The 14,225-nt window shown below is 42.5% G+C and overlaps 1 protein-coding gene across 1 annotated transcript in view; it reads left to right on the top strand.

Moving 5' to 3' along the window:
- LOC116989282 (guanine nucleotide-binding protein G(q) subunit alpha-like) overlaps positions 1-14,225 on the top strand; it is a 105,219-nt gene that overhangs the window by 78,284 nt on the left and 12,710 nt on the right. Inside the window, exons 3-4 of the mRNA XM_033046494.1 lie at positions 3,812-3,966; positions 9,842-9,970. Of these exons, the coding sequence (XP_032902385.1) occupies positions 3,812-3,966; positions 9,842-9,970 (284 nt within the window). The remainder of the gene's footprint in view (positions 1-3,811; positions 3,967-9,841; positions 9,971-14,225) is intronic.

Below are 14,225 nucleotides of genomic sequence, written 5' to 3'. Positions count from 1 at the left end.
CTGCTGTACTCACTCTATACCCATGACTGCGTAGCGAACCACAGTGCGAACTCCATCATCAAGTTCGCTGACGACACCACTATTGTGGGGCGTATCACTGATGGGGATGAGTCAGAGTACAGAAGAGAGATCGAGCAACTGTCCATATGGTGCCAGCGCAATAACCTGGCCCTCAACACCAGCAAAACCAAGGAACTGATTGTGGACTTTGGAAGGAGTAGGAGGGGGACCCACAGCCCCATTTATATCAACGGGTCGATGGTTGAAAGGGTCAAGAGCTTCAAATTCCTGGGCGTGCACATCTCTGACGATCTTTCCTGGTCCGAGAACACTAATGCAATCATCAAAAAAGCACATCAGCGCCTCTACTTCCTGAGAAGATTACGGAGAGTCGGATTGTCAAGGAAGACTCTCTCTAACTTCTACAGGTGCACAGTCGAGAGCATGCTGACCGGTTGCATCGTGGCTTGGTTCGGCAATTTGAGCGCCCTGGAAAGGAAAAGACTACAAAAAGTAGTAAACACTGCCCAGTCCATCATCGGCTCTGACCTTCCTTCCATCGAGGGGATTTATCGCAGTCGCTGCCTCAAAAAAGCTGGCAGTATCATCAAAGACCCACACCATCCTGGCCACACACTCATCTCCCTGCTACCTTCAGGTAGAAGGTACAGGAGCCTGAAGACTGCAACAACCAGGTTCAGGAATAGTTACTTCCCCTCAGCCATCAGGCTATTAAACCTGGCTCGGACAAAACTCTGATTATTACCAACCACTTTCTGTTATTTGCACTATCAGTTTATTTATTCATGTGTGTATATATTTATATCATGGTATATGGACACATTTATCTGTTTTGTAGTAAATGCCTACTATTTCTGTGTGCTTAAGCAAAGCAAGAATTTCATTGTCCTATACAGGGACACATGACAATAAACTCACTTGAACTTGAACAGTTAAATTAGTAACAACAGGGAGATTCAGTCAGCCTTGGTGGAACAGGCGCAAATGTTCGGCAAAGTGGTGGCCAAGTCTACGCTTGGTCTTGCTGATGTACAGGGGGCCACATTGGGAATACCAGGTGCGGTAGATGAGGTTAGAGAAGGTGAACGTGAACCTCTCTCACCTGGAATGACTGCTGCAGTTACTGGATGGAGGCGAGGGAGGAGGCATAGGGACAGGTGTAACATCTCCTGCATGAACATAGATGCAAATGGGTTGGTTAGAAAGTTCGCAGATGACATCAAGATTACTGGGCTTGCAGACGGTGAGGAAGGCTGTCAACGTATATTGCGGGATATAGATCAACCACAGGAATGGGTGGAGAAATGTCAGTACTTTCTGAGAAGACAAGATATTGGGCATGTCTCCAATGACTAAAACATCTACGGATGCACCATAGAGAGCATAATATCAGATTGTATCACACTTTGGTATGGGAGCATCTCTCCCAAAGACGACAAGAAATTGCAGTGTTGTATATGTAGCCCAGACCAGCACACACACCAGACCTCCCATGATTGATTCTAACTACACTTAATGCTCTCGAAAAAGCAGGAAAACTAATCAATCTGTCCTATCCTGGTCGTTCCTCCTTCTGCCTGCTTCCATCAGGCAGAAGATACAGAAGCTTGAAAGCGCACACCACAAAACTCAGGAGCATCTTTTTCCCTTATGTTGTCAGGCTTCTGACTGGTCCTGCCATAAGCTATGGATACTTTCTAATTCACCTCTACTTCACTGTGGACATTGGACTTTGTCTATGTGACTGATGTGCTACAATGCCTAGAACTATATTCTGCACTTTGGATGTTCCCCTTTGATCTATCTATTGTATTTACATTTGTCTTGATTGTATTTATGTACAGTGTTATCTGATCTGATTGGATAGCAGTTTCACTGTCCATGACAGTAATCCTAAATCTAAAAATGGAGTTTCATTGGAGCAAGTAGTAACATAGAAAATAGGTGCAAGAGTAATCCATTCGGCCCTTTGAGCCAGCACTGCCATTCACCATGATCATGGCTGATCATCCAAAATCAGTACCATGTTCCTGCTTTCGCCCCATATCCCTTGATTCCGTTTGCCCTAAGAGCTAGTCTGAAGAAGGGTCTCGACCCGAAACATCACCTATTCCTTCTCTCCAGAGATGCTGCCTGTCTCACTGAGTTACTCTGGCTTTTTGTGTCTGTCTTTGCCCTAAGAGCTATATCTAACTCTCTCTTGAATACATCCAGTGAATTGGCCTCTGTGACAGTGAATTCCACAGATTCACAACTCTCTGGGTGAAAAAGTTTTCCCTCCTCTCAGCCCTAAATGGTCTACCCTTATTCTTAAATTGTGACCCCTGGTTCTGGACTTCCCCAACATGGGGAACATTTTTCCTAGCCTGTTCGATCCCTTAAGAATTTTATGTTTCTATAAGATTTCCTCTCATCCTTCTAAATTCCAGCGAATATAAACCCAGTTGATTCATTCTTTCATCATATTTCAGTCCCACCATCCCGGGAATTAACTCGGTGAACCTGCGCGGCACTCCCTCAATAGCAAGAATGTCCTTCCTCTGAATTAGGAGACCAAAACTGCACATAATGCTTCTGGTGCCTTCCAACCAGGGCCCTGTACAACTGCAGTAGGACCTTCTTGCTCCTGTACTCAAATCCTCTTGCTATGAAGGCCAGCATGCCATTTGCTTTCTTCACAGCCTGCTGTACCTGCATGCTTACTTTCATTAACCGATATACAAGGACACCCAGGTCTCGTTGCACCTCTCCTTTTCCTAATCTGACACCATTCAGATAATAATCTGGCTTCTTGTTTTTGCCATCAAAGTGGATAACCTCACATTTATCCAGTGTGAGGTGTTGCACTTTGGGAGGGCAAATGTAAAAGGAAAGTATTCAGTTGATGGCAAGATGTGCATTGATGTGCAGAAGAATTTTAGGGTCCAGGTTCATAGTTCCCTGGAAGTGGCAACACAAGTAGATAGTGTAAAGGTATGTATGATATATTTGGCTTCATTGATTGGGGCATTGAGTATATTAATCACGAGGTCGATGCAGTTCTATAAGACTTTGGTTTGGCTTCATTTTAAGTATTGCACCTATTTTCAGATTAATCCATTTCCTTCAGATTCTACACACCCATTCTATTTCCTGAAATAGTTGCTTTATATGGAGCTTCATTGATTCCAGATAAATTTAAATAGTAATTAAACAACTTAAATTCTGCAGATGCTGGAATCTGGAGTATTGAGTAATGATCACCCCATTACAGGAAGGATGTGAAGGAAGGAGAGAGTGCAGAAGAAGTTAACCACAATACTGCCTGGATTAGGGGGTATTAGCTACAAGGAGAGACAAACTTAAATTGTTTTCTCTGGGATGCTGGAGGTTGAAAGGACACATGATAGAAGTATATGGAATTGAGGTACCTTTACTCCGTTTATTAGCCTGAAAATATATTTTCATGGCAATCATTCGATAAAAAACTGGATTGAAGACTAGTACTTGGAAATAACAATGTTTGCGGGAAATATGGTTACTGAGTATGGGTTTTTAACGATGGTCACAAGCGGTTGGAGCATGTCAGAATCTGCAGTGGTGGAGCCAAGAGCGAGCAGTGTACTCTGGGAGTATCAGGCTTGATTGGTTTCAACGGAATGAGCCTTAATTGCTGATCCTATTTACAGAAATGAGCTTTGGTTTTGGTCCTTTGTAATTGATAGTTTGTCTTTTTAAATGTATACTAGATAATTTTAGTATCTTGGTGAAGAACCAAATTTAAGAGAATCATATTTTCTTTGTTTTCTAGGCCAATGCACAATTGATTCGAGAGGTTGATGTAGAAAAAGTAGCATCGTTCAGTAGTCCATATGTAAGTGCAATAAAGACTCTGTGGCATGATCCAGGAATTCAAGAGTGTTATGACCGAAGGCGAGAATATCAATTGTCAGACTCTGCTAAATAGTAAGTACGTGACATGTTTGACTATCTTGGATTGAACCAGGATATGTGACCCTTTTAATTTAACCTATCAACGAATATAATCTCTGAATGCTTTTAAAATAAAAAGGTGTGTGTATAAAATTGTACATTTATATATTTGCACATTTTTGGTCAATTCTCACATCATTCCAAAATAAATTAATGTTTTATTTGGATCATTCATTTGACAAATAATGAAATCCAATCAGATCTGGAAAATTAATAACCTGTACTGTTTCAAATTTACTTTCACTTAGCAGTAATTGGATTTTGTTACCAGGCTCCATAGTTTCCATATAAAACTTAAGTGATACAATTTGATTTTATCTTTGGATGGTCCTGGAAGAATACAACTGTTAAGACCTGATACTCTAAAATGTTCCTTGTTGCTCATTGAAGAACAAGAGTACTGAGGTTTGAAATCATTTTCTAAAATGTTCGTATGTGCTTTATTCCTGTTTCCTTCAAATTCTACACATCCATTCTATTTCCTGAAATACTTGCTTTAGTTGAAGCTTCATTGATTCCAGATAAACTTAAATAGTAATTAAACAACTTCAAAATTCTGCAGATGCTGGAATCTGGAGCAAAAAACAAATTGCTGGAGGAATTCAGCAGGTTAGACAGCACCAGATAAAGGAAATGATATTTGACATTTTGAGTCAAGACCCTTCCTTTGGATTGAAAGTGAGCAGGGGAGATAGCCAGTAAAAAGTGGTCAGGCGCACAGTGTGGATCCAGATGAGGAGGAGTGGATGGATGGATGGAATTAGATGGGGGAGAGAGGGGTGGAAATGACAGAGGCTGGGGCATGATTAGTGGAGGTAACCAGGGGCCGCAGAGAATAATTAGGCATTAAGGACACATTAGCATAGAATCATAGAGCATGGATACTGGCCCCATGGCCCAACTTGCCCATGACGCCATATCTACACTAGTCCCACCGGCCCGCGTTTGGCCCATATACCTCTCAGCCTTTCCTATCCATGCACCTGTCCAAATGTCTTTTAAATGTTATTATACTATCTACCTCAACTACCTCCTATAGTAGCTTGTTCCATATGCCCACTATGGAAAAAGTTTCCCCTGAGGTTCCTATTAAATCTTTCTCTTCTTGCCTTAAACCTATGTTCCCTAGTTCTTGATTCCCCTACACTGAGTAAAGAACTCTGTGCATCATCAACCCTATATATATTCCTCTTGTGCACATCTATAGGATCACCCCTCAGCCTTCTGCACTCCAAGGAATAAAATCCTGGTCTGCCCTACCTTTCCCTGTAGCTCAGGCCCTTCAGTTCTGGCAACATCCTCTTAAATGTTATCTGCATTCTTTCCAGCTTAACATCTATACGATAGCAAGGTGACCAAAGCAGAACAACATACTCCAAATATGGCCTCGCCAATATCTTGTACAACTGTAACATAACATCCCAACTTCTATGTGTAGGAAGGAACTGCAGATGCTGGTTTACTTCAATACTCAATGCTATATCCCAATTTCTATACTCAATAGCCTGGCTAATGAAAGCCAATGTGCTGAAGGCCTTCTTGATTACCCGATCTACCTGTGACGTTACTTTCAAGGAACCCTAGTAAGGGTGTCAAGGGTAATGAGAAAAGACAGAAGAATGGGGCTGAGAGGGAGAGATAGATTTGCCATGATTAAATGGTGGAGTAGACTCGTTGGGCCGAATAACCTAATTCTGCTCCTATAACATGAACTATGTACCTGCACTCCAAGATCTCTCTGCTCTGCAACACTCCCCAGAGCCATGCCATTCACTGTGAAGGTTCTGCCCAAAATGCAACACCTCACATTTATCTGCATTAAAGGTACACAAAAAAGCTGGATAAACTCAGCGGGTGCAGCAGCATCTATGGAGCGAAGGAAATAGGCAACGTTTCGGGCCGAAACCCTTTAAACTCAATTAGCCATTCCTCAGCCCACTTTCCCTACTGGTCAAGATCCTGCAGTAATTTTTGATAACCATCATCACTATTTACAATACAGCCCACTTTAGTGTAATCTACAAACTTGCTAATAATGTTTTGTACGTTCTCATCGAAATTGTTGTTAGAAACCACAAACCAGCAATGGGCCCGGCACGACCCTTGAGGTACATCACTAGTCACAGGCCTCCAGTCCGATAAACAACCTTCCACAAATCACCCTCTGCTTCCTTCTGCAAAGCTCATTTTCTATCCAGATCGACCAGCTCCCCCTGGATCCCGTGCAATCTAATCTTCCAGGGCAGCTTACCATGTGGAACTTTATCAAATGCCTTATAGATTCCTAAATCTATTATGTCTCTGGCTCTGCCCTCATCAACTGTTTTGGTTACATCGTCAAAAAAACTCACATCAGTTTTGTGAGACATGATCTCCTATGTACAATACTAAACTAACGATCCCTAATCAGCTATTGTCTATCCGAATGCATGTATATCTTTTGCCTCGGGATACTATCCAGTAACTTGCCTGCCTGCATGCTAGGTTCACTGGTCTTTAGTTCCCAGGCATTTCCTTGAAACTCTTCTTAAATAAAGGCTCAGTATTAGCCTATCTTCCGGTACCTCGCTAATATCTAATGTTGATTCATATATCTCAGCCAGGGCATTTGCAATTTCTTCTCTAGCTTCCCATAGTGCCCTCGGGTATAGTTGGTCAGGCCCGTGGGATTTGACTACCTTCGTATGCCTTAGGATGTTCAGCACCACCTCACCATAATGTTGATTGTCCTCAAGCCACTTCCACTGTTCCCAGTTCCCCCGTCTTCATTACTTTCACCGTGGTAAAAGCAAAGGTGAAATAATCATTGTTGACTCCTGCGGCTCCACGCAGTGATAGTTTCTGATACTTCAGTTATGAATTTTAGTAATTATTTGCCTGTGTAATCATCAGAAATGGGCTGGTTCTTGTCCCACTCATCTACTTGAAATTAGAAACCATGATCATTTTCCTTTGAAGTAGAAGGCTTTTTTTGATTCACTTACGTAGGTTAAATTTTTGTCTGCATCATTTTCATTCAAAAGTAGCGCAATGGATTTTATTGAAATGTATCATTCCAATAGCAAAAAAGTTCATTTGAACTTTATATTGAGCAAGGAATTATTTGTAACATGATTGAAATTTTATGTTCTCATTTTACCAGATGAAAATCTAATTTCTTGACTTGTGCCACTGTAGTCTGGAAATGGCATTGATTTAATGCATTCATTCACGTGCAGTTAGTTTAATCTGAGTACTTGTAGGGATTCATAAAATGTTGTGCCCAGTAGAAAAGTGAACATTTGGAATTCCGAAACCTAAATCGTCTGTGCAGCTGTTATTTGGTTGAATAATCTTGGAAAAGTACTTATCGAGTTGATTTATTCACATAGCGATAATGCAGTGCCATTCCTCTTATCTGCTGTCGCATCATTTAAAAATACTGATGGTTCTGCATGTGACTCGGTGATACAGACATTTTTGCTATGATATATGCGATGGTTGTGTACTTAAGAAATCTTGTGTTATGCAAAATTGTGTTATAAAAGCAATTGTGTTATAGAAACATAGAAAATAGGTGCAGGAGGAGGCCATTCGGCCCTTCGAGCCAGCACCGCCATTCATTGTGGTCATGGTTGATCGTCCCCAATCAATAACCCGTGCCTGCCTTCTCCCCATATCCCTTGATTCCACTAGAGCTCTCTTAAATCCACCCAGTGATTTGGCCTCCACTGCCCTCTGTGGCAGGGAATTCCACAAATTCACAACTCTCTGGGTGAAAACGTTTTTTTTCTCACCTCAGTCTTAAATGGCCTCCCCTTTATTCTAAGACTGTGGTCCCTGGTTCTGGACTCGCCCAACATTGGGAACATTTTTCCTGCATCTAGCTTGTCCAGTCCTTTTATAATTTTATATGTTTCTATAAGAACCCCCCTCATCCTTCTAAACTCCAGTGAATACAAGCCTAGTCTTTTCAATCTTTCCTCATATGACAGTCCCGCCATCCCAGGGATCAATCTTGTGGACCTATGCTGCACTGCCTCAATCACAAGGATGTCCTTCCTCAAATTAGGAGACCAAAACTGTACACAATACTCCAGATGTGGTCTGACCAGAGCCCTATACAACTGCAGAAGAACCTCTCTACTCCTATACTGAAATCCTCTTGTTATGAAGGCCAACATTCCATTAGCTTTCTTCACTGCATGCTATACCTGCACGCCAACTTTCAGTGACCAGTGTACAAGGACACCCAGGTCTCGCTGTACCTCCCTCTGACCTAACCTAACCCCATTGAGATAATAATCTGCCCCTTGTTTTTGCCACCATTTATCTATATTATACTGCATCTGCCACGCATCTGCCCACTCACGCAACCTGTCCAGGTCACGCTGCAACCTCCTAATATCCTTTTCACAGTTCACACTGCCACCCAGCTTTGTGTCATCCGCAAACTTGCTAGTGTTGCTCCTAATTCCCTCTTCCAAATCATTAATATATATGGTAAACAGTTGCGGCCCCAACACCGAGCCTTGCGGCACTCCACTCGCCACTGCCTGCCATTCTGAAAAGGACCCGTTCACTCCTACTCTTTGCTTCCTGTCTGCCAACCAATTTTCTATCCACGTCAACACCCCCAATACCATGTGCTCTAATTTTAGTCACCAGTCTGCCATGCGGGACCTTATCAAAGGCTGGCAATGGAGGAAAAACGGTTTAGGGACTAGAGTGTTTCAGACTCGCAATAACACTTATTTTTCCCTGCAGGATTTTCAAAAATGTCTTAGATTGTTCACTTTTGTTATTGCAAGCTAAAAATACTGAAGGCTCTGATACCTTGTTTGCCAGTAACGTTGCAGATGTGTCAATAGATGGGATTGTTTGTTAATTTTAATGACTTCTTGCAGGTGAAATTATCTGTTGTGTTATTCAGAGACAATGGTGTGACTCCTGTGGGAAGACGACATGGAAAACCATTTATGTCCTAAGACGGCCTTTTTGTTTTCCCAAAATCTCATTATAGGAATTAAGCCACTTAATACTAATAGTGTTTCCTAATTCTTCGAGAAATGGAATTCCACTGTAGCCCAAAAACCCAAGTATTGTCAATGCAGAACCTATTTCATTTGATTGCTTTTCTCATTCAGATTGATTTAGATCAATAGTTTAAAATTGTCCTGCTTGCTGAGTTTTATCCTTACCCTTGGACTAAAACTTGTGCTCTCAAGATCTTGTGTCAGTTGTTATGCAATGGTCACTCCATGTTAAAGAATTTGCATAAATGGAATATGACCCTGAAGGGGAGCCAGAGGAGGAGGATTTGCTAAATCTTAATTAAAAAACTTGAATCTGAAAGGAAAGAAACATCAGAAGGCTGTGGAGGCCAAGTCAATTGATATGTTTAAGGCAGAGATAGATCGATTCTTGATTAGTACGGGTGTCAGGGGTTATGGGGAGAAGGCAGGAGTATGGGGTTGAGATGGAGATAGATTAGCCATGATTGAATGGTGGACTTAATGGGCCGAATAGCCTAATTCCTCCCCTATCACTTATGAACTTATGAGATACAAGTGCTTTATGGGCTCCATTTATTTGACACTATCTTCAAGGTAACTGCCAGCTCTGGAGTCGGCAAATGTGACTGTTGTTAACCAATGCATGTGGATCTACAGTCCTGAGGGACAACTCAATGTATTATGGAGAATTATCAGTGTAACTCGGAGAAATAGGGAGATCACAAGGAAGTACATTTTGCCATCATATTTCTTAGTGAAAGGTATAGATCCCAAGGGAAGCATGTTGACAAATTCAACTTTGAACAAATCTTATGCTTTCATGTTTGTATTCATGCATTTATGTCCTTTTGCAGTTACCTTAGTGATTTGGAGCGTATATCAGATCCTGCCTATCTACCAACCCAACAAGATGTTCTTAGAGTTCGAATCCCAACAACAGGGATCATTGAATACCCGTTTGATTTGCAAAGCATCATCTTCAGGTGCGTGGTTTCTAAACATATTGTCGTTTTAATGTAATACGGTTATTTTGGGGGTAAATCTGGTTCATATCCATATCAATTTGTTTTAAATTCAAGGGTAATTAAAATTTAAATGAAGTAGTATATTTGTAGTAGTTTGGAAATATTGCCCTGAAAAGTTGTCTGCAGTGTGAGTAAGTAGGGCAAATATTACAAAAATGGGTCATTTGGTTTATAGTAGTGTTATTTTGGGTCTATCTCCACAAGGCATCATTTGTCAAACCGATAGGTTGACAGGTACTAAACACCTGGGACTAAATGAACTTGCAAAGATTTTTTTTCTTTTACAAAGACAGTTACCATTTGAAGTTCCCTTGTTCTTTGACTTCAATGCCCTTGAGGTATTAGTTTTGTCTATATTTTGTTTTAGAAAACCACTTGTCAGGGAAATGTGGCAAGATCCACCATCTTCTGTAAACCTCTTTATAATGAAAAAAGGTAAATGGCATTTGGAGATACAAGAAATTGTGCATGTTCAATTTTGACAAAAAAATTGTTGGAAGAATCTGGTTTATCCCTCCTTTTCCCTCCTTCCTGTCCCCTTCTACTTTTTTTTTCCTGCCAGCTTTACATTTCGGCAGTTAGTTAGCATTGTCCATCTGCAAGAGATGATGGTGCAGCTTTGATGCTCTCCCGTTTGGAGAGGGGGAATGTACTTAAGTGACATCATTTTGTCTCCTTTACACTCCAGCCTTTGTCATTATCTCTACCCACCTGTCAATCACTCACCTCACCTATCATTGCCCCACCTCTCTTTGCTGTGCCCCACCTCTCTTTGCTAGCTTTCTCCCCCTCCCGTACTCCACCAGTCTAAAGAAGGGTCCCAACCAAGGCGTTGTCTGTCCATTGCATCTGCAAATGCTGTCTGGCCCATTGTGTTCCTCCCGCAGTTTTTTGGCACTTTAAATTTATTTTGTAAATGACAGCATTTGATACAAATGATACAAATGATACAAATGACAACGTCCATGTCTTCTATTTCAATAGCACTTGAAAGAAGAAATCACAGGTCCTTGAACTAGGCATGGCTGTTTGAGAGCCTTAATCACCTCTTTCTGCTGTCCCTTTGAGTTCATACACAAAGTTTAAAAAAACAAACTGATTCCTATTTTGTAATATAAAATGCAAATTATTTATGAAATGAAATGCACGAATTACATCTTTAGAAGTGCCAAAACATTAAGTAAATAATTATTAAATACCACGATGCTAAGTAAATTTTATTTTGCCATTTGAAGCTGATGGTCAGTATCATGTAAAATTATGCATTTTTCAATACTGCTTTATCATCCCTGTGCTTCCAACCAAAAGTTTTGTTTACCATCTCTCCTCCTTACTCCTACACCAACCATTCTCTTTCTGTAGCACACCCTACCAAAATCTCAATCAGACCCATGCCCCCACTTATCTTCCATGTGGCACTCAAGATCCATCGTATTTTTTGTCCTGCCTTTTGCTGGGTTTTTTCTTGGCATTGAGCAACCTATGATTGTCTGCTCTTGAGTTGGTTACTCGGCATTGAGAAACCTGCCGTAACTTGTCTGATCCATGTTTTAATCCATCATGTGGCAAAGTGCTTAGCCCTCCAATTGATTTTTCTTTTGAAATTGAAAATCAATAGGTAGGTCAAACTCTTAATTCTATTCTTTACTCATATTTATGGCCTTAAAAATCTCTCCTCCATGCTGACCCACAGATCAGTTAAACTCAAAGGATAACTTGCACTTTAGTATGACCTTTATGAATTGGGTAAATAAATATTGACCTTGCCAATAGGTTTTGCATTCAGTAGTAAATCAACAAAAAATGGTTAGAAACATCCCGAGGCATTCATATCCTAAGTGAAGCTTCAATCCAGTTGCATTTCTTCCAGTCTGCATTCAGCATTCATGATGTGTCCTCCCTTGCAGTGGAGAACTCAAGCACAGATTGGTTGCCTAACGTGTGAAACAGTCCGCAAAGGTGATTCAGACGCCCTGTTCGCCACCATTGTAATTCTCCATCCCATTTTACTCTGACCTATGTGTGGTGTTACTTCACCATCCCTCCCTTTGGTTCTACACTTCACTCCCCACCTTTCTCCTTCCTTCCTTTATCAGATTCCACATTTTGGACCCTATTGTCTTCACCACCTCCATCCTTGGTTATTCTCGCTACCCCTCTCTCCCCCCCCCCCCCCCCCCCCCCCCCCCCCCCACCTGACTCGTCTGTCAGCCTAACCATACTTCGATCCACCCATTACAAGCTCTTACCACACCCTTTCCCTCACCTCATTCTACCATCCCTCTATTCCATCAGTCTCAATAAGGGTTTCGACCTGAAACGTTGCCTGTTATTTCCTTCTATGGATGCCATTGAGATTCTCCATTAATTTATTTCTTGCTCAAGATTCCAGCATCTGCCATTTCTTTAGTCTGCATTTCATAAATCAACTTATAATACAAACAGTTTGAATATATGAACTAAATAGAATTTTTAGAAAAGTTCATCATTCATCCCAGCTGGCTCGGATGTTTCCTCCCTGCAAATATAAAATTGTAACTTGTTCTCATTGTCGTCAGAATTCTTTACTACATCCACTTACCCACTCTCATCTTGAATGTCGATATAATTTTGACTTTAGTAACTAACCTGAGAACCAAGTACCACTTCACTGTGTAAAAAAGTTTTGCATATACAGGTGCACAACCTTTTATCCGAAAGCCTTGGGACCCGAACATTTTCGTAATTCAGAATTTTTCGGCTTTCGGAATGGAAGATTTTTAGCGTAGATTTTAACGGCTGGCTCAGTGGTGGAGTGCTCGGCTCATATCCGCAAGGTCGCGAGTTTGCGCCTCGATCCCGGCAGTTACTCGATCGCGAGTTTGAGTTCAATGTAGTTTTTTCTTGCAGAATAGGAGAGAATAGGGAGGGTTAGGCTGGGATCATTCTCTGCGAGATGATCTTAGTGCGGGAGACAAGTGTAGGAGAGGTGTACTGACTGTGTGGGCAGAACTTTGGAAGTGATTGCCCACCATTCTCAAAAGCCGCTGTGTCTCCCTGTCCCTCCAACTCCAGAGGAATCCGCTCCCCGATGGGCCGCTATGGCGACAAGTGGCAGTTCGTTTCGCCCCCTCATCCGCAACCCGGGTTCCTCTGGATTTGGAACGGGGCTGGGCTAGAGTTGCTGCTGGCTGTGAGTCTCTGGGATCTCCGTGCTTGCAGTCGGTGTCCCGTTGGTCCTGACGTCTCCGGCCACCCCCCTGGACTGGAGCTGAGACTGGGAACTGTACCGCCCTTGCCCCCTCCCTCTGCAACTGCAAACAGCCCCACAGTTCCCAGTCTCAGCTCCTGTACAGGGGGGTGGCCGGAGACGTCACAGCCCGAGCTGCGCCCCCTCATCCGCAACCCCAAGACCAAGACGTACCTTGCACACCATCAGCTTCTGTCCCTATGGGGAGCGAGTTCCTCTGGAGTTGGAACGGGGCTGGGCTGCTGCTGGCTGTGGGTCTCTGGGATCTCCGTGCTTGCAGTGGGCCTGGGGGTCGATGTCCCGTTGGTCCTGACGTCTCCGGTGACTGGCACTGACCTGCTGGCATCGCCGACGTGAAGACAGTGCAAAGCCCCCGCGCCGGTGCAATGGGCGGGGAGCTGGAGAGGGGAGGGAAGGGGTCACACACATGGCCGGGAAGCAGAGGGGTGTAGGTGGGGTGAAGCTGAAGGGAGCGACAATCTGCTGCTGCCTGCCCGCTGAGTTAAAAAGTTCCCACGCAAGACTCACGATACACTGTGTATCGTGAGTCTACCGTGGGAACTTTTTAAATCAGCGGGCAGGCAGCAGCAGATTGTCAATTATTAACCCTCCCGCGCAATATACCCTCACCTTCTCTTTTTTGAATGGGGATTTAGTTCCCCTTTCTTCGATGACCGCTGTCACCTCTGCGGGCCGCCCTCGGTGAACGTCTTCAAGGACCGAAAAAATGTCCGCTATTCGGAGCTTTTCGTTATTTGGAACTTCGGATAAAAGGTTGTGCACCTGTACTCCATTTCAATCTTTTATATTTAATCTCTTATCTGTGATTCTTAACCAATGAAGCAGTTTGCTTTTAATCAATTTTGCCCACCCTTTCATAATCCTCATGTTAGTAAGTTTGCACTGCACCCTTTCAAATACCTCAATATTCTTCCTGGGGTCCAGTGTTGCACATAATAAAATTCAATGTGCTTTTAAGTTTCT

The sequence above is a fragment of the Amblyraja radiata genome, chromosome 29 (assembly GCF_010909765.2).
Source record: "Amblyraja radiata isolate CabotCenter1 chromosome 29, sAmbRad1.1.pri, whole genome shotgun sequence".
In the NCBI taxonomy this organism is placed as follows: domain Eukaryota; kingdom Metazoa; phylum Chordata; class Chondrichthyes; order Rajiformes; family Rajidae; genus Amblyraja; species Amblyraja radiata.
The sequence above is the reverse complement of the archived record's forward strand: the minus strand, read 5'-3'. Positions and strand labels throughout refer to the sequence as shown.